A 21,964-nucleotide genomic window follows, 5' to 3' on the forward strand; every position below is an offset into this window, starting at 1 on the left:
AAGAACTATATGAACCCAGTACAAAAATTAACATAAAACTTACACATGTAGATGCACATACAAACAGGGACACAGACACCAGTACACTTAACAACACAGTAGACAAATTATCAAAAATAGCCACTATCAAGCTACAAAGGAATTGGGAACTAAAACCCACCAAAGATCCTTTTAAATTTAAATTTAAAGGAACATGGAAAAACATCTAACCTGATAATACAATAGTAAACATTATTGAACATGACATTATAAAGTTACATGAGCAATTATGTCATATAGGAGTACATGCATTATATGACTAGTTCCAAAGGCAGAACTTAGATGTAACATGGAATGCCATCAAAACTGTTTTACGCAGGTGCACCACATGCCCAAAAATGAAATTGAGATTTAATCTACATAAAATTCCCCAACCAGATTTAGAATATAAAATCTTTAATTGTAGAATACAAATTTACTTCATAGGACCTCTTAAGGATTTTCAGAAAAATTATGTTGCCACATGTATAGGTATTGGGATGACACTTTCAGCTGACAAACCAACACAACACATCAGTATAGAACTTATCCTACCTTGGATAGCAGCTTATGGCATACCCACTATCACAGAATCTGATCAGGGAACCCATTTCACAGGAAAACTAGTCAAACACCTAATAACAACTCTTGATATACAATGGAATTATCATCTGGCATACAATACAACAGCAGCAGGGAATATAGAAAGATGAAATGGATTACTTAAAAATGAACTGCTTTCCCACAAAGGGGAACCCTTACAGAAAGCCCTACAAGAAGCTACAATGAATTTAAACAGTAAACCTAGGAGAAACAGACTTTCCCCAGTTGAGGAAGTTATAGCTAGACAAGATATTCCCCTCACTTTCAATACACAGGATAACCCCATATTATTACCATACAAAATAAACAGGAGAGATAGGAAAAATTTTAGCACTGCACCAGGAGAAATCATAGCACAAGGCACAGAAAATACTGTGTGGACAACATCAGGAAAAGGAGAGTTAAAACTCACCAAATAGCATTGACCTGTGGCGCGCTCCGCGGTTCCTAAGCCTGAAGTTTTAGTCGCGGTGGAGGCAGTCGGAAAACAGTAAGATGTCATTGGTCAGAGTGAACCGTTACTGTCCCCGGGGAAGTGGAAGAAAAACACTGAAAGTGAAGAAGAAGAAAACTTCAGTGAAGCAAGAATGGGATAATACTGTGAATGATCTAACAGTTCATCGGGCAACTCCTGAAGATCTGGTACGTCGTCATGAAATACATAAATCGAAGAATAGAGCTTTAGTGCACTGGGAACTCCAAGAAAACGCTTTGAAGAGAAAATGGAGGAAGCAGAAACTAGAATCTTCAAGTCTTGAGAAAAGAAGATTGTCTATCATGAGAGAGGTAATGCTAAAATGCATTACCTTTAGAATTAGAGGAAAGAGATAAATAGGTTTCTTTTTCCCTCAACTTGATTGATATTATAGAGACTAGTTATTACTATATCTATAGATCTACATGTAGATTTTTAAAGTAGCAGCAAATGATGATTTGGCAGTTTGAATTCTTGGTCCACAACTTACTAGCTGTGTAACTTTAAGCAATTTATTTACTTTCTTAGCCTGAATTTTCTCATCTATAAAATGCCTTCTTTTGAGATTTTAATGATATAATACTTATATAGTGATCAGCACAGTCCTTGGTAAATAATTAGTTCCTTTTATATGTAAACTGGTATAGTTATTTTTCTCAGTTCAACAGCAGTGCTGTTAAGTTACTTAGCAAAACAACAAAAAATGAATGCTGTGTCCTTTATGGTTAGTAAACTACAAACCTGTGTGATTCCACACAGGTATTTGGCTTAACCTTTTGCCCAATATAGGGTTTTTGGACAAGTAATCAGATAATATATGGATAAACAATGTGGGAAATAAGAGGAGACTATAACCATAATTTTTTTTCTTTTAAATTTGAGCTGAAATCATTGTAAAGAAATGTATATTGTGCTTCTTGTTCAGATTAGAGTCTCTGACACTTAGCTGTCTGGGTAATCTTTCATTGCAGGTGTAAATCACACTGTTTTTTTCAGAAATTTATTAGGGTTTTTAATGAAAAAAGGAAGTCTTCATTTTATACATCATCAGGAAAAATTATACCTACCAAATAAATGTTTCTTGTCCTTGAGAAAAGAACAGTGAATTGAAAAGAGAATGCTCCTTTCCAGATAAATATATTTTGGTGATTTTGGACAAGTTCACACACATTTAAATGTGATATGCTAATTCTCTTCAAAAGTCCTAAAAATACACATCTGACCAGGAAAGAAACCCAGTCCCCCTGAAATGTATCAGACTCTGAGCTTTTGTTTTCCTTCTCCAGTGGCTCCTGCTCATGTCCTGAATTTCTCATATAAGTAATAGATGTGGTAGAAGTAAGGTATTGGAAGTTGAGTGGTGAGAGGATGAATAAGGTTGCTCTGCCTTCTTTTGGTAGTGCAGCTTCCTTCAGTTCTAGTGTAGTGGTTCTGCACATTAGAATTACCGCGGTTGAGAAGCTCCATTAAAAAATTATTGCTGTATCTAGAGGCTGAAGTTGTAGTTTAGTGGAAGAGTGCTTGCTTAGAATGTGTGAGGCAGTGGGTTCGATTCTTAGCATTATATATAAATAAATAAAATAAAGATCCATCAACAACTAAAAAATGTTTAAAAAAAATTATTACTGTATCTGGACCTTTTACCCAGAGTGTCTGATTTAGTTGACTTGGAGTGTGATTCCACACAGGTATTTTCTAGACAGTTTCCTGTGTGATTTTAATGCGCTGGAGGGGTTGAAAACCTTTGCTCTGAATGGGATTCACTTGTTTCTCTTCTCTTTAACAATGTATTTTGGAATTTATTTCATGTTAATACTTAGAAATCAACCTTTTCTGTGTGTGTGTGTGTGTGTGTGTGTGTGTGTTGCTGAGGATTAAATCTAGGGCCTTGTGCATGCTAGGTAAGCACTCTTCCATGGAGCTACAAAGAGAGCCCTCTAATTTTTCTTTTTAACTCCCAGTAGTGTATAAATATACTAAAGCTTATTTATCATGCTTTTTTGGTGGACACTTAGGTTTTATATTATAATGCAGTGTAAATTTCTGGAACAAAAATCCTCAAAACATAGTCATTTAAACCAAATAAAGATTTATTTCTCTTTTATAAAATAGTTCATTTGTAAATGGTATTTGGTGGGAGACCTGTAGTCCTTCATTACATGACTTCTGTCTTGAGTATAGAATGACTGTTGCAGCTTTCTTCAGTTGTATGCAAGCCAGCAAAGAGAGGAAAAGACAATGTACTCCTTTTACATACCATCCAGAAATGTTAGTATCTGTCCTGGTGGCCAGAAAGTCATTGCATGACCATTCTCACTTGCAAAGATGGTTGGAAATCTACCTATATACTTGCTAAAACTTGGGAGTCCTGCTGTTAAAGCACAAAGCAGAAGAAAGGGTATTAGTGGATAAGTAGCAATGTATGCCACCCACAGATTGCTTCCTACCTTGCTACTATAAATAATGTAATGAATATTCTTAAGTATGTTTTTGGAGATATATATTTGTAAGATAAATTATTAAGAATTGCTGAGTCAAAGGATAAGTGTATCTTTTATTTCAGTGTTACTAAATTTGTAATGTCTATGTTTAAGGGATGTCATAATATTAAAAAAATTCTCAATAAGAATATTCATGTAGGCTTAATCATTATACACTGAAGCTCTCAGGACTCATCCCCCTGAAACTGGACTCCTAGATTAATATAAATCAAGAGGAAAGCTCTTTGGCCAGTATAATCTTAGATTTCATTTACTGTATGATATAATAGGCCATAGGAATCAAGCACAATTAAGGTTCAAATTTAAGAGGAAGGGAGCCTTTCATAAAGCCTTTTATAAATTCCGAAAGTGTAATAAATTCCTAAGTATCTTTGTAATTTCTCAATTTCATCTGGTTTCTGTTACCATGCAATAAAAGGGCTAGGATGAGGAGTTTCCGATAATGTTTTTTCTGGGCTCCTGACTGATCCTTTGAAAATCTAAGATGTACACCACTACTTATAAGTTTAATTTTTTGCTCTGCAAATCCATCTGGAGTATAAATATATACAGATGGGTTTACAGAGATCAGTTTACCTATCAAGAGAATTGTTTTGTGAGAGGAGTGATAAATCTCCAAAGAGCAAAGAAAATCCAGCACATAGATCTTTGGTCATTCAAACCATGTACCCAAGGAGCTTGGTCAGAGGCTAGAAGAAGGGGGTAGAGCAGTAGCTTTACTTGAGACCTCAATTATAACTAGTATCAGTTGCATCTCTGTAATTTCCTTCTGTTTCTTGGTTTTGTTAGATCAGTACTCTCTTTTTAAAAAAATATAGTGAACTCTTAAAAACTTCCATTAGGATTTGATTCCTATCACCACAAAAATAAATAAACAACAACAATAACAAAAAATCTCTTGTCATTAAGAGGTAAATTTTTATAATTTTTTCTAGTGTAGTGATAGATTAATAGATCACATTATTTCCTAAGCTTTTAATTGCATGCACTTGTAAGAGGACTCATCAGTGATAGAAATTTGGTTTATAGGATAATATAATTTACATCATAACAGTAGCTAAAGCTTCTCTAGAGTGCTGCATAAGTTTCCAGTGTGTCTACATCCTTGTAGCATCTCTGTAGGATTGAGGAGGTGTTTGAAACTTGGGAAATTAAGTTTAAAGAGGTTGGATTTTGCTTAGCATTTTTTTGTCTGGGCCTAGAACTCCAGTCTTCCAGCTCCAAATGTGCTCTTGATCTTACCCTTCCAAAGCTTACTCTTTGTGGAAGGAATAAATTCAGGACTTCATTCTTATCAACTGAGCTAGCTGACCTGCTTGGCCACAGCAAGTGAAGAAGGGGAAAAGTAACTTATTTTTCTTTCTGTATCATAAAACTACAACTGAGGTTATATTGTGTAATTATTTCCATGATACAGAAAAATTCTGGTAGGAATATTTGTTACCAGATGTTTTGACTTGAGTCAGTGTTGGAAACTAGGTAGCTTCTTAATTTTGAGACTCCTTTCAATTTAAGAATGCCATCTGGTGGTGGTAGATGGGAGTTGACTCATTTTTGGCCTGTGGCTTTGCTTGTAATTATGAAAGTTCTGTCCTGGAAAAGCGTGTAATCAGAAGCAGGAATGTAATGTGATTTTTTTTTTTTTTTTAGTTTCCAAATCTTTGGGATTAAAAAAACAACTTTTTTAAAACACAGAGACATCACCTTTTTGTTTAATTCTAACACTCATTTTTTTTTTTATGTAACTCATGACCCAGTGTAGATTATGAAATCATTTTGAAACACCTCTGAGTTTATGGCTCAAAGATTTTTATATTTGATCTTTTTTTTTCAAATTGTGGATGATAATTTGTTAATGGATTATGAAGTTGAGTTAGTATCTTGTCACCATCATTAAAAAATAGAAGTGAAAAAGAAAATATAATAGTACTTTTAATGCAGAAAGTTTGTTAAAAAACTTTTGTTTCATATACATTTACATGTATGTGAGTGTTCTGGGTTACAATTTTAATATGTATTACTTTGGATTGCAGCCAACCATTTGCAAACTACTAATTATTGTGATAGCCCCATCTACTGGTACTAAAGGATATTGTAACTGAAGGATTTTAGGTGGTGGTTTATGGTTTATGCTCTGTGCCTTTGTATAGTCTTTTCCTTTGTGATTTGAAGAGTATATATATATTTTTTTTTCTGAGTAATATTTGTTATTAACACATGTCTAGATTCTTTCTGATCAATACCAGATGCAGGATGTTTTGGAGAAATCTGATCATTTGTTGGCTGCAGCAAAAAATCTGTTTGATGTTCCTCGTAAACGCACAGGTAAATAGTTAATTAAAATAAAGCTTCTTTTTCTTATTAAAAAAAAAAACTCACCAAATAAAAGACATATACCAATAAGCACCCATACTATGGTAAATTTGACTTGCTACGAGGACATCAGTTTTTAAGATAGATAATGACTCATTTCCAACAGCTGAGACATGGCATTAGGTACACAACCATATAAATATCCTGTAATTATTGCAGATCCCATACCTCAGCCTTAAAAAATGGTGAAACAAATTTGGCCATCTCCAAAACAGGGATACCTATATTGGGATTATCTTTACTTCAAAACAATGTTCATTGACAGGTACACTGCACAGTTTCTACCCTCACACACCCCTGATGTACAGCCTTACACAAGAGAAACCTCACAAGCATTCTTAGAGTACTCTTGCTTTAACTACAATCATAAGAATTTAACTATGTACAGAACATAAAAACAAACAATGTTGGAGGTATACTTCAATCTATAGACACCAAATATAATTTCTTAAGAAAAATAGCACAAGATACCACCTTCACACATTTCCATAATTTCACACATTATGCTAATAAATCATATCTTTGCAAGGATAAGAAGGAAAACTATACATTAGAATCAGCATGTATAGGGTGGGTCCAAGATGGAGGAGTAGAGGAGATACCAGTTATGGCTGTTCTGTGCATAAATCCAAGAAAGCTATTCTAACCACAGCATGAGGACATCCCAGCTCCCCCTGCCCAGTTCACCAGAGACCCCGTTGTGGAAAACAGACCAACTCCATCTTGGAAATCCTTTCTTGCCATCTTTTGGTGAGCATGGCTACCAGCGAGGATCTGCGACTGAACAAGTGATGTATTATTGATATTGGGAACTGTCAACATTGTCCTTCCCCGCAAAGGAGGTATCTTGGAACTATACAAGAGCACTACAAATCTGTAGGATAAAAACAAAAATACACCATTCCCACAGAGCAGGAAAGAAATGCGAGCAACATGAAAAGACAAAGGAAGAAAGTACCACAAACAATTCAAGACAACACATCATTAGAAGAATTAGCAGAAAAAGTGACAGAGAAAGATTTCAGGATTTACATGATTCAGACATTTTGGAATCTCAAAAACATTAGACAATAAATACAGACAGTGAATGATCACTTTGACAATGAGCTACATAAACAAATCCAAGAAGCAAAAGATCAGCTCTACAGGGAGATAGAGGTTTAAAAAAATAAACAGAAATACTTGAAATGAAAAAAATAATAAACCTAATTAAAACCACAAATGAGAGCATCACCAGCAGAGTAGATAGCTTAGAAGATAAGACATCAGACAATGAAGACAAAGTATATCATCTTGAAGAGAACATATACAGCACAAAAAAAATGATTAAAAAACTAGAGCAGAACATCCAAAAAATTTGGGATAGCATAGAAAGACCAAATTTAAGAGTTATTTGGATAGAGGAAGGCATAGAGGTCCAAACCAAAGAAATGAGCAAACTGTTCAATGAAATAATATCAGAAAACTTTCTAGACATGAAGAATGAAATGGAAATGCAAATCCAAGAAGCCTACAGGATGCCAAATGTGGAAAATCACAACAGATCCACCCACACACAGAATAAGGAGAGAATTTTAAAAGCCACAAGAGAAACTAATCAGATTACATAGAGGGGTAAACCAGTTAGGATAACGGCGGATTTTTCAACACAGACTCTGAAAGCTAGAAGATCCTAGAACAACATATTTCAACCTCTGAAAGATAATGGGTTCCGACCAAGAATCTTGTATCCAGCAAAACTATGCTTCAGATTAGAAGATGAAATAAAAACCTTCCATGATAAACAAAAGATAAAAGAATTTACAGCTAGAAAACTGGCACTACAAAACATCCTTGGCAAAATATTCATGAAGAGGAAAGGAAAAACAACAATGAAAACCAGCAGAGGGAGGTAGCAGACTAAAGGAAAAACTAATCAAAGAGGAATACCAAGTCAAGTTAAAAAAAAAATTTGGCTGCAAATATAAATCATGTATCAATAGTAACCCTAAATGTTAATGGATTGAGCTCAACAATGAAAAAACATAGGCTAGCAGATTGGATTTTTTAAAAAAAAGAGCCAGCAATATGCTGCCTACAGGAGACTCATCTGATAGGAAAAGACACACAGACTGAAGGTGAAAGGTTGGGAAAAATCATACCACTTGGACTGCTGAAGCAAACAGGGGATTCCATACTCATATCAAATAAAGTAGACTTTAAGCCAAAGTTAATCAAAAAGAATAAAGATGGACATTACATACTGCTCAAGGGAACCATACACCAACAAGACATAACAATCATAAATATATATACCTCAAACAATGGTGCAGATATGTTCATCAAACAAACTCTTCTCAAGTTCAAGAGTCAAATTGACCACAACACAATAAACTTGTGTAACTTTAACACATCTCTCTCACCACTGGACGGGTCTTCCAAACAAAAGTTGAATAAAGAAACTATAGAGCTCAATAACACAAATAATAACTTAGACTTAACTGACATATATAGGATATATCAATCAGCATCAAGCAGATACACTTTCTTCTCAGCAGCACATAGATGCATCTCAAAAATAGATCATATACTATGCCAAAAAGCAACTCTCAGCAAATACAAAGGAGTAGAGATACTACCATGCATTTTATCTGATCATAATGGAATGAAATTGGAAATCAATGACAAAATAAAAAATAAAAATTCTGCATCATTTTAAGACTGAACAATATGCTACTAAATGAACAATGGTTTACAGAAGACATCAAAGAGGAGATTAAAAAATTCTTAGTGGTAAATGAAAACACAGACACAACACATTGAAATCTCTGGGACAGTATGAAAGCAGTACTAAGAGCAAAATTCATTGCATGGAGTTCATTCCTAAAAAGAAGAAAAAGCCAACAAATAAATGACCTCACCCTACATCTCAATGCCCTAGGAAAAAAAAGAACAAATCAGCAGCAAAAGCAGTAGAAGGGAAGGAATAATTAAAATCAGAGCTGAAATCAATGAAATCAAAACAAAAGAAACATTGAAAAAATAGACAAAAGTAAAAGTTGTTTTTTTGAAAAAATAAATAAAATTGACAGATCCTTAGCCAGGCTAATGAAGAGGAGAGAGAGAACTCAAATTACTAGCATATGCGATGAAAAAGGGAATATCACAACAGACACTACAGAAATACAAAAGATAATTAGAAATTATTTTGAAACCATATACTCTAATAAAATAGAAGATAGTGAAGGCATTGATAAACTTCTTAAGTCATATGATCTGCCCAGATTGAGTCAGGAACAAATACACAACTTAAACAGACCAATATCAAATGAGAAAATAGAAGAAGCCATCAAAAGACTACCAACCAAGAAAAGCCCAGGACTGGATGGATACGCAGCCAAGTTTTGCAAGACCTTTAAAGAAGAACTAATACCAATACTCTTCAATTTATTTCAGGAAATAGAAAAAGAGAGAGTACTTCCAAACTCACTCTATGAGGCCAATATCACCCTGATTTCAAAACCACACAAAGACACTTCAAAGAAAGAAAACTTCAGACCAATAACTCTAATGCACATAGATGCAAAAATCCACAAAAAAATTCTGGCAGATCAAATACAAAAGCATATCAAAAAGATTTTGTACCATGATTAAGTAGAATTCATCCCAGGGATGCAAGGTTGCTTCAAAATACAGAAATCAATAAATGTAATTCATCATATCAATAGACTTAAAGATATGAATCATATGATCATCACAATAGACACAGAAAAAGCATTTGACAAAATACAGCACCCCTTTATGTTCAAAACACTAGAAAAACTAGGGATAACAGGAACATATCTTAACATTGTAAAGGCTATCTACAATAAGCCTCAGGTCAATATCATTCTAAATGGAGAAAAATTGAAGACATTCCCTCTAAAAACTGGAACAAGACAGGGATGTGCTCTCTCACCACTTCTATTCAACATAGCTCTTGAAACACTGGCCAGAGCAATTAGACCGATGAAAGAAATTAAAGGAATAAGTGTAAGAAAAGAAGAACTAAACTAGCACTATTTGCTGATGATATGATTCTATGCCTAAAAGACCCACAAAACTCCACCAGAAAACTTCTAGAACTACTAAATCAATTCAGCAAAGTAGCAGGATATAAAATCAACACCCATAAATCAAAGGCATTTCTGTATATCAGTGTGTAATCCTCTGAGAAGAAAATGAGGAAAACTACCCCATTCACAATATCCTCAAAAAAAAAGATACTTGGGAATCAACTTAACAAAAGTGGTAAAAGATTTATATAATGAAAGCTACAGAACCCTAAAGAGAGAAATCAAAAAAGAGCTTAGAAGATGGAAAGATCTACCTTGCTCTTGGATAGGCAGAATTAATATTATCAAAATGACCATACTACCAAAAGCACTATACAGGTTTAATGCAATACTGATCAAAGTCCCAATGGCATTTCTCATAGAAATAGAAAAAGCTGTCATGAAATTCATCTGAAAAAATAAGAGACCCAGAATAGCTAAAGCAATTCTAAGCATGAAGAGCAAAGCAGGAGGTGTCTCTATACTAGACCTTAAACTATCCTACAGAGCAATATTAACAAAATCAGCATGGTATTGGCATCAAAACAGGCACCAAAACCATACCAGAATAGAGGACACAGAGACTAACCCACAAACTTACAATTATCTTATTTATATTAGACAAAGGTGCCAAAAACATGCACTAGAGAAAAGATAGCATTTTCAATAAATGGTGCTGGGAAAACTGGAAACCCATATGCAACAAAATGAAATTAAACCCCTATCTCTCCATGCACAAAACTTAACTTAAAATGGATCAAGGACCTAGGAATTAAATCAGAGACTCTGAGTCTAATAGAAGAAAAAGTAGGCCCTAATCTTCTTCATGTGGGATTAGGCCCCAACTTCCTTAATCAGACTCCTATAGCACAAGAATTAAAACCAAGAATCAAAAAATGGGATGGATTCAAACTAAAAAGTTTTTTCTCAGCAAAAGAAACAATCTCTGAGGTTATCAGAGAGCCTACATTCTGGGAGTAAAGTTTTACTCCTCACACATCAGATAGAGCACTAATCTCCAGGGTAAATAAACAACTCAAGAAGCTAAGCACCGAAAAAATAAATACCCAATCAACAAATGGCCCAAGAACCTGAACAGACATTTCTCAGAAGAGGATATACAATCAATCAACAAATATATGAAAAAATGTTCATCATCTCTAGCAATCAGAGAAATGCAAATCAAAACTATTCTAAGATATCATCTCACTCCAGTCAGAATAGCAGCTATTATAAAGACAAACAACAAGTGTTGCCGAGGATGTGGGGGAAGAGGTAGACTCATACATTTCTGGTGGGACTGCAAATTGGTGCAGCCAATTTGGAAAGCAGTATGGAGATTCTTTGGAAATCTGGGAATGGAACTCCATTTTACCCAGCTATCCCTTTCCATGGACGATACCCAAAGGACATTAAAACAGCATACTACAGGGACCACAGCCACGTAATGTTTATAGAATCTCAATTCACAATAGCTAAACTGTGGAACCAAATTAGATGTCCTTCAATAGATGAATGGATAGATAAGTGTGGCAGTTATAAACAATGGAATATAACTCAGCATTATAAAAGAACAAAGTCATGGCATTTGAAGGTAAATGGATGGCATTGGAGAAAATAATGCTAAGTGAAGACAGCCAATCTCAAAAAACAAATGTGGAATGTTTTCTCTGATATAAGGGGGATGACTCATAGTGGGGTAGGGAGGGATAGCATGGGAGATTTATATTAATTCTAGACAGGGAAGAGGGGTGGGAGGTAAAGGGAGGGGGAAGGGGATTAGTGAGTATGGTGGAATATGATGATAAACATTATACAAAGTACATGTATGAAGACTTGAATTGGGTATCAACATATCATATACAAACAGAGATATGAAAAATTGTGGTATATATGTGTATTAAGAATTGTAATGCAAAAAAGAGTACAAGTATAACGGCATAAATAGATGTGAACATACTTTATATACAGAGATACAAAAAATTGTGCTCTATATGTGTAATGTGTAATAAGGATTGTAATGCATTCCACTGTTGTCATGTATTTAAAAAAATAATAAAATCAATAAAAAACAGGAAAAAATAAAACCACACACATAAAAAATCAGCATGTATAAATTAAATTTAATAAACTATACAACAGGAGAACACTTAAATTACAATGTTTCAGGGAATTGGACACACACATGGACACACAATGATACACACTGGGACTCACCTAAGCTGAATTCCATGCTTCTACAAAAGAGTCTCGTAGCATTCTTTGACTATACAGTACGTTCTAATGCATCACTCATAACACCATATAGCCCACAATATGACCCCCAAACAGAAACCCAGACACATAACAAAATGGTAGTCATGTCTCTACAAGAACTAATAAAAGTAAAAAGACTTATGAATACATCCCATAGTATAGATGACAATAAATGCATATCCAGATTATCTGTATTCTTCATGTGTGACCAAATGGCTGCAATACATATGGACAACACATTAGATTTTGAAATTCCATTAGACATAAAAACAGACAACCAACGACGCATAATACCATACCCCAACAAAGGATCAGACCATAAACTTAACATAAGTGGAGCTGTATGGAGAGAAGATTATGTATCACCAGACACACTGATGGAATCTCTACAATGGGGTGAATGTAAAAATGAATATACCTACTTCTACCCCAGGTATGAGATAAAAGCAGCAGATAAAATGCCTTTATCATGGTGGAAAACAGCAGGCATGAATTTTGATAGGGTAGTACAATATAGAGTAGATCATACTAATATTCCATACTATTTCTATGTGCTACTACCACAATGGAACAAGCCATGGGAATTAATTCAATATTATTTTGTGGCTCACGTACCTCTATTTAACAGATCTGTAATTACAAAAAGATCATAGCAGGGACAGGAACATGTATTTGTATTACCTATGTCCTTTGAAAGATGTTCCTCCAACCATGTATTATTGATAGAGGAGGTATTAATGCCACACATAAACTATTTATAGCACATTACTCATCAGGAGTGAAATTATATGGAGAAAGTCCAAGATTAACCACAATCACCAGAGCACCTTATGTAATACCAAGTATACAAATTCCTCTACAAATAATTGTAAACCCCATAATTCAGAGGATCACATTAACTATTGACACAGCAATATGTGCTAAGGAGTTATATAGGAGATGCCCTCAGAAACCAATATGGCACACTCCAACAATACAGAGACAACACATTAGGAGAACAAGGGAGATTTTAGAATGGATACTTATTGCTGGACTAGCATTAGGAGAAATTGTTAATGCAAAACATATAGAGGACTTGGATGTTAGAATTACAGCCCTGGAACACATTAGAGACAAAGAAATTCATGGACTAAAATGATTTCTAAATCTGTATACACAATCACAGAAATCATACATGAAGCTGAACTATAGAGGCAAACTATAGTTCAGACACTAATAGCCCAAAAGGAATATTATGATGCTTTTATACAGAAAATGGATAAAAATGAACATAATAGCATCCAAATATGAATGTACACAATTGGAACTGTGAGGATTATTATTATTATTAATCTGAATATCCTGACAAAAATACGTGTTTTGGTGAATGTAAAACAACCCATGAAGCAGGATGCCATTTGAGATTGGCTATCTTCACTTAGCATTATCTTCTCCAATGCCATTCATTTACCTTCAAATGCCATGATTTTGTTCTTTTATAATGCTAAGTAATATTCCATTGTTTATAACAGGATGCCATGGTATCCAACACATGGAAGTTGACATCACACACTAAATCAGGTAAAAATATAACAGCATTCTCAAACCAATGGATACAGATGAAACACACATTACAAACTAATATGGTATTGGTTGAAGATGAGGATAAACCAGACATACAATTGAAATATATGAAGCAACTTCAAAACCAGATTAAACATAATATCGAACAACTACAAAGACAGGATGCCCAAATAACACTGGATATAAGAACACCTTAACAACACAAATCACATTGTCTCACAGATAGTACATGTAATGGAAACAGATTCTTTAGCATACAAACATAATGTAGTCAATAGACAATGCTCTTGGGCAGATTCATTCTATAGGCTCCTCAAGTTTGACACCATATGCTTGCACATCCCAAATTGGTTCCAGACATAGGATAAATTATCCATTATGCACTGCTAATACTCATATTCATGAGAGCCTTAAAAATTTCAGGATGCATTGTTGGGGACCGCAAATCATGTCAAGATGGTTCCTGGCAGTTTGCCAGGAGGAGTGGTTTGTGAGGCAACACCACCGAGCCATTTAGATGATGGGGATTACTTATTGGCTGACTGCTGTATCTGGATGATGCTAATTGAGTCAAGCTGTGCGTAATCAGTTAGGTATATATACCTCTGCTGTTTTGCAATAAGGCGGCTCCCACTAGCTTGGGTGCCCGCTACTTTGAGTTCCTGCTCAGTTCCCGCTGAGTTTCCTTGCAATAAAGCAGTTCCTGCTTCAACCTTCAAGTTGCTTGTCACCTCCCGGTTATGTTGCCCAGCCGGACTGCGGCATATGGTGGCCCTTACGGGGAGCTCCAGGACACTTGGGAGTAAGTGACAAGGTAAGTTGCTCGTCCCTGAGAATAGGGCGAGAGGATGGGTGACCACTTCAAGAAACAGTGTGTTCTTGTTTCGTTTTGTTTTGTTTCTCTTTCATTTTTAAGCTGCCTGTCCCTAGAAATAAATAGGATGGGAGAAAAGTTAATCGCCCCTGAAGAACAGATAGGGTGAGAGGACAGATGGACATTTCAAGAAAATAGAAAAATTGATACAATGTATTTTTGTTCCGTTTTTGTTTCATTTTGTTTCAGTTTTGTTTTGTGTTATCTTAGTGGGTTGCGTTATCTTTGTTATGGAAACATGGAATCAGAAGTTAGTAAAAACCAAACCAAAAGGGTGTTAAGTAAATTGCTAAAGGAAGGTGGCACCCCAGTAAAACCAAGAACAATTAGGGCATATGTTGATATGATACAAAAATGTAGCCCATGGTTCTTTAAGGAGGGGTTGTTAATATCACAATGGGACCATCATGGTGAAGATTTTAAAAATATAGAAAAGAAAAGCCCAGGAACTCTGCCAGTTGGCACATTAACATTATGGACGTTGATAGGATCTTATTTGCTTAGTCCAAAGCCTTCAGTTCAGATTATGGTAGAAGAAGGAGAAGACATCTTAGATCAAGTAAAAGAGGAAGTCTCTCGAGCTAGTCAGACAGGGGAAGAAAGTTTAGAGAAGGAAGGGCTATCAGGAGAGAAGTTACAACAGGAGGCTGCTACAAACACCTTTCTATCACCAGAGGGCGTAAGTGTCCAACCAACAGCTCCACCTATGAAGACAACATATGCTGGGTGGCCCCCAACCCCCATAGTTGATAGGTGGGATTCTGAGACAGGACCTTGAAGATTAGCATGCCCTGTATTTGAGAATGAGGGAGGGCAGCGATATCACCAGGTTTTGGATTTTAAAACTGTAAAGCAGTTAAAGGAAGCTGTAGCAGCCTATGGTCCTCAAGTCCCTTTTACCAGAAGCATGGTTGAATCTATTGCAAATTTAAACTTGACACCAGCAGATTGGGCTAGCATGTGCAAAGCTGTGTTAAATGGAGGACAATATTTGTTATGGAAAGTTGCTAATCAGGAATTGTGTGTGGAGACTGCCAAGCAAAATGCAGCAGCCGGGTATCCACAGAGAAATTTAGATATGTTGCTAGGAAAGGGACCTTATGAGGGTCAGCAGCAACAAGCCTGATATGATCCTGCCATATATTTACAAATCGCTTCAGCTGTGGTTAAGGCATGGAAGACTTTACAAAGACAAGGAGATTTACAAGGTCAATTATATAAGATAATACAAGGAGCTAATGAACCTTACGCTGAGTTTGTGGATAGGCTATACAAACAGCAAGCAGAGTATTTGGGGATGTGAACAAGCAATGCCACTAATAAAACAACTAGCCTACAAACAAGCCAATAGATGGTGTAGGGAGGCCATTAGACCTTGGAAGTATAAAGACTTAAATACATACATTAAATTGTGTAGAGATATTTATGAACCAGTGATGCATGGACAAGTCTTGGCAGCTGCAGAATAACAGGCTTTAGGTGCCAGGCCAAAAACATGTTATAATTGTGGTCAAGCAGGACATTTTAGAAGGAATTGCCCCATAGGAGGAGGGTTTAAAACAAGTAACAGAACTGGGCATGATCAAAAAAGATCAGGTGTTTGCCCATGATGTCGTAGAGGAAAACACTGGGCTTATGAATGCCATTCTCAGACTACTGTAGAGGGTACTCCATTGCCAAAAAACAGATGAGGGAGCCCAATGTCCCAGGGCCCACAACCACAAATATATGGGGCATTGAAGGAACCCAGCAACACCATCAGGGTAGTGCCCAGGACACATTATCCATTAACTCCCTTATCAGTCAAACCAGAGGAAGCACAGGATTGGACATCTGCACCTCCCCCAGAGCAGTACTAACTCCAGAGATGGGAGTTCAAATCATTCCCACAGGGGTAAAATGACCTCTTCCCCAAGGAACAATAGGCTTATTATTAAGACACAGTTCTTCTACTCTAAAAGGACTTATGATAAGTCCTGGGGTAATTGATCCCGATTATGAAGGTGAGATAAAAATTATAGCTAGTTCTCCGAGGAGTATCTCAGTAATTTCACCAGGAGATAGGATTGCACAGTTATTGATATTACCCAGTTTACATGACAAATTTTCTAGTCATACTGTAGAAAGAGGTTCCAAAGGATTTGGCTCCACAGGTATAGATTGGGCTATGCTTTCTTTAAATTTAGATTCTCGCCCTATGTTAAACTTAACTATTCAAGGAAAAAATTTCAATGGACTGCTAGTCACAGGTGCAGATCTTAGCATCATCTCTCGTCAAGAATGGCCAAAAGATTGGCCTTTGCAACAAGCCACTCAAATGCTTTGAGGCCTAGGAGTGGCAACTAATCCCCATAGAAGTGCGATGGTATTAAAATTGAAGGATCCTGGAGGATGTGAAGGAACTATACAGCCATATGTATTGGATCATCTTCCTATAAATTTATGGGGACAAGATGTTCTACGTCAATTGGCATTAACATTAACAAATAACATTCCACATATCAATCCAAATGCACCCACTATTATGGCTGGACAAGGTTTTAGGAAAGGAAAAGGATTAGGAGAACAAGGACAAGGTATAGCGGCACCAATACAAACAGATCAAAAAACAGATAGACATGGATTGGGTTTTTGGAAGGGGTCACTGAGACAATAAAAATTACTTGGAAATCAGAAAGGCCAGTATGGGTTCCTCAGTGGCCCCTGACTAAAGAAAAGATACAAGCAGCCCATGACCTGGTCAATCAACAATTAGTGGAGGGACATATACAAACCTTCTGTATCTCCCCATAATACTCCCATTTTTGTTATTAAAAAGAAATCTGGCAAATGGAGATTATTGCAAGATTTAAGAGCTATTAATAACGAGATGGTTATCATGGGACCTGCTCAGTCTTGTCTGCTTTGCCAAAAACCTGGTATATTTTAGTTATAGATATTAAAGATTGTTTGTTTTTTTTCCATTTCAATTCATCCTGAGGATAGTCCATATTTTGCATTTATTGTCCCTGCACTGAATAATGAAGGTCCTGAAAAGATATGAATGGAAAGTACTCCCTCAAGGGATGGCTAACAGCCCAACTATGTGTCAGATATATGTTAACAAAGCAATCCAGCCACTAAGAAATCAAAATCCTGAACTACAAGTATTTCATTATATGGATGATGTATTATTAGCACACAAAGATAAAAATACATTGCTAGAATGTTATGCCACACTTACAAACTTATTAAAAAATTATAATCTAGAGATAGCAATAGATAAAGTACAATTAAATTAATTTTCCAATTAATTATTTAGGAGTTCTATTACCTCAACCATGGTCCATCCACTAAAAATTCAAATGCCAATTGGTCCACTTCTCTGATACTTGCTGCCTCAAGGAACACACCTCAGACTGTGGAAGCAGAANCACTTACAAACTTATTAAAAAATTATAATCTAAAGATAGCAATAGATAAAGTACAATTAAATTTTCCAATTAATTATTTAGGAGTTCTATTATCCTCAACCATGATCTGCCCACCAAAAATTCAAATAAGAATAGATCAACTTAAAACACTTAACGATTTTCAAAAGTTGTTAGGAGACATAAATTGGATAAGGCCTTATCTAGGCATACCAACAGGAGAGTTAGGACCTTTATTTGATATCCTAAAAGGTCCATCAGATCCAAATTCACCCCACATATTGACGCCTGAAGCAAGAAAGACATTAAAACTCATTGAAACATATATGGAAAATATGCATTTGGATAGAATTGATATAAGTTTGCCTCTGTTATTTATTGTATTACCAACTAAAAATATTCCTACAGGAGTATTTTGGCAAGAAGGTCCATTATTATGGATACATTTATCCTATTCTCCTAACACTATTCTTACTAGGTATCCTGAGGCTGTAGGACAATTAATACTCAAAGGAATAAAAGCAGCAAAGGGAGTGTTTGAAATTTCTCCTAATAAAATTATTACTCCATATACTATGGATCAAATTAATGAGTTAGCTAATGAGTTAAATACTTGGGCAATTATCATGTGCAAATCTATTTGTTCGTTTGATAACCACTTACCATCTAATCCTTTGATGTTTTTTGGTCATTGCATCCTGTAATTTTTCCAAAAATGACAAGAAAAACACCTATCATGAATGCTCCAATAATATTTACTGATGGGTCAAATAATGGTACAGCAGCAGTAGTTCCCCCTGATCAAGCTTTTACATTTTTAGTACCCAAACAAAAATCAGCTCAAAAGGTAGAGCTTAATGCAGTATTACAAGCTTTTGTGATGTTTAAAGATTCTGTATTTAATTTATTTTCTGACAGTCAATATATAGTTAATGCTATAAATTCCCTTGAAGATGCTGGTAAGAATTTCCCCTTCCTCCACTGTTTTATCTTTGTTTTCCACTATACAAAGTCTAATCTGGGATAGAAAAGATCCATTCTTTATAGGACACATCAAGACACATACAGGATTGCCTGGAGCCCTTAGTTTGGGCAATGATTTAGCAGCTAAAACTACACATGACATACATGTTTTCTCAATACTAGAAGAAGCTACAAATTTTCACAAATCCTTCCATGTCAATGCTAATACTTTACAAAAGCATTTTAAAATAACTAAGGAATAAGCTAGACATATAATAAAACAATGTCAAAATTGTGTGACCTTTTTACCACAAGTTAATCTTAAAATCAATCCTAGAGGATTGATATCTAATCATATATGGCAAATGAATGTCACATATTTGCCAGAATTTGGAAAATTAAAATATTTGCATGTTACAGTTGATACTTCTTCCAGATATTTTATGGGCTCCCTTCATGCCGGAGAAAAAACTAAAGATATTATATCTCATTGTTTACAAAACTTTGCCACCGTGGGCATTCCAAAACAATTAAAAACAGATAATGGCCCTGGCTATACTTCTACTTCTTTTAAACAATTTTGCTCATCATTTGACATTACTCATATAACAGGTATCCTGTATAATCCACAGGGACAAGGCATAGTTGAAAGAGTCCATCAAAATATTAAAATGTACTTACTAAAACAAAAAGAGGGAATTGGGAAGGGATATAAATCCCCTAAAGATAAACTTAACATAACCTTTTTTACTTTAAACTTTTTAAATTTGGATTTATCAGGGCTTAGTGCTGCGGAAAGACACGTGTGTCCAAAAAATGTACATAAGCCAAAGGTACTTTGGAAGGATATTCTAACTGGACAATGGAAAGGTCCTGACCCAGTGATTGTCTGGAGTCGGAGGTCTGTTGTGTGTTTCCACAGGGAGAACAGCAGCTGATTTGGATTCCAGAGAGACTAACTAAAGCGATTTCTACAGACCAAAAAGAAGATGATTTGGCTCAAATCCATAACAGCTGATATCCAGAACTCCAGTTTAGCTTATATCTGCAACAATTGTCCTCCCACACCTGGAGGCTAATGAATAATAGGCACCATTAAGGCCTATTTCGAATGTAAAAAACCTTGAGGCTTACTTGTGGGAATACCTTCAAACCCATATGCAAGTTACAGGAAGAAGGATGAGATATCAAAGGAAGAGTCAAACCCAGGTGATAGCCAGGATGCTTTTTTCAATTTTATTTTTTTAATTCATATAGACCGAGGTTAATGTTTTTCTGATCAGTTCTATTTTTTGATCAACTGTGGAGTTTTTAAACATTGCAATGGAGATTTCACCTGTGAAAAGCTACAAGGCCTCTACTATTGTGTTATGTGTTGTATGTTATGTGTGCACACTTGTGTTATGTGTTGTATGTCTGTGTGTGCGTATGTCCATATGTCATATATGAGGAGTGCTCATGAAAAATTTTTTAAAAATGGATCCAAATATTTTTTATTCATGTGATTTAAACAGTTTAATTTAAATTGGGTAAACAGATGAAAGTAAAGATGTCTTTAAAATGAGAACCAGAAAAAGAGGCTAACAGATCTCTTTGTTTACTTTAACCTTTCCTTTTCATTGTATTTAATAATTCTGTTCAGGATAATGTACTAAATTGTTCAGAAAATTGTTTTCTTAGTGCCTGCTGGAATGCCACACAATTTTCTTTAGCCATCATTGCCAGAATTCCTACCTTCATCCCAGTGCCAGTGAAAACAAAAATAGAAGAATTTCAAGTATTACTGAAAACCAAATGAGACTTCGGAATTACAGCTACCATCATCACAACTGTTGCTGTTTCTGCTGCCGCTACTACAGCTTCTGTGATAGCTATCACAACAAACTGTATAAACTGATGCATCAATGAATAATGTAACTCAACAAGTAATGCTCAATCAAAGAGTCGATTTACTTTAAGAAGAAATAGACATATTAATGGATTCCTCTGCTTTAAGCTGCTTAAAGAACTTACTTGGACTGTGTATCACTTATATGCATTATGAACTAATCTATTGATAATTGTAATAGTACCAGGGTATCTTTGCCGACAGTGTCATTGGTGGTACAATTTTTCCAAGGGCTTCTTACTTGGAGCCATCAATTGGCTTGGTATCGTAGCATTTTGTATCCTCCTCCTTCTGCTTGTGGCAGGTTGTTTAAATATGTTGGGCCAGTAGTCAAAGACTGGTAAGATCCAATTACAATGGTACCAACCTAAGCCAGGAGGCTGACAATTTGAGGTTAGACCATCCAATGATGGGTAAGGACCATATGTAATATTGGACAACCTAAAACAGGCACAGTCCCTAAGCCACATATTTGTTGTTTAATAAAACAAAGGGGAGAGATGTTGGGGACCGCAAATCAAGTTAAGATGGCACCTGGCCATTTGCCAGGAGGCGTGGTTTGTGAGGCAACACCACCGAGCCATTTAGATGATGGGGATTCCTTATTGGCTGACTGCTGTATCTAGATGATGCTAATTGAGTCAAGCTGTGTGTAATCAGTTAGGTATATATACCTCTGCTGTTCTGCAATAAGGCAGCTCCTGCTAGCTTGGGTGCCCACTACCTTGAGTTCCCGCTCAGTTCCCGCTGGGTTTCCTTGCAATAAAGCAGTTCACGCTTCAACCTTCAAGTTGCTTGTCACCTCCCGGTTATTTTGCGCAGCCAGACTGCAGCAATGCATGCTAAATGGAATAAAGAAATTAAAATCAGACAGGAAGAACTTAAAACACATGCAGGTAATATTAGATGGCTGTGTGACCACTCTACAATCACCACTGATTATGGAGAAGTGGACATAACATATATG

General features: G+C 35.7%; 1 protein-coding gene across 2 annotated transcripts; it reads left to right on the forward strand.

Annotated features, from left to right (window-relative positions):
- Positions 1-1,116: 1,116 nt before the first annotated feature.
- Positions 1,117-6,135, forward strand: LOC107159500 (spindle and centriole-associated protein 1-like). 2 transcript variants are annotated; one of them, XM_048784299.1, is made up of 2 exons: positions 1,117-1,407; positions 5,844-6,135. In XM_048784299.1, exons 1-2 carry the CDS (start codon positions 1,117-1,119, stop codon positions 5,928-5,930), a joined length of 378 nt encoding a protein of 125 aa, XP_048640256.1. In that variant the 3' UTR covers positions 5,931-6,135. The 2 variants fall into 2 exon arrangements, with proteins under 2 accessions (XP_048640256.1, XP_015361582.2); XM_015506096.2 differs by having other exon boundaries at positions 5,823-6,134.
- The last annotated feature ends 15,829 nt before the right edge of the window (positions 6,136-21,964 follow it).

The sequence above is a fragment of the Marmota marmota genome, unplaced genomic scaffold (assembly GCF_001458135.2).
Source record: "Marmota marmota marmota unplaced genomic scaffold, marMar, whole genome shotgun sequence".
NCBI classification, from domain to species: Eukaryota; Metazoa; Chordata; class Mammalia; order Rodentia; family Sciuridae; genus Marmota; species Marmota marmota.

Coding starts and splice junctions, on each gene's coding strand:
- LOC107159500 (XM_015506096.2), top strand. CDS start 1,117: ATGTCATTGGTCAGAGTGAACCGTTACTGTCCCCGGGGAAGTGGAAGA. Junction 1,408..5,822: donor GATTGTCTATCATGAGAGAG/GTAATGCTAAAA, acceptor ACACATGTCTAG/ATTCTTTCTGATCAATACCA.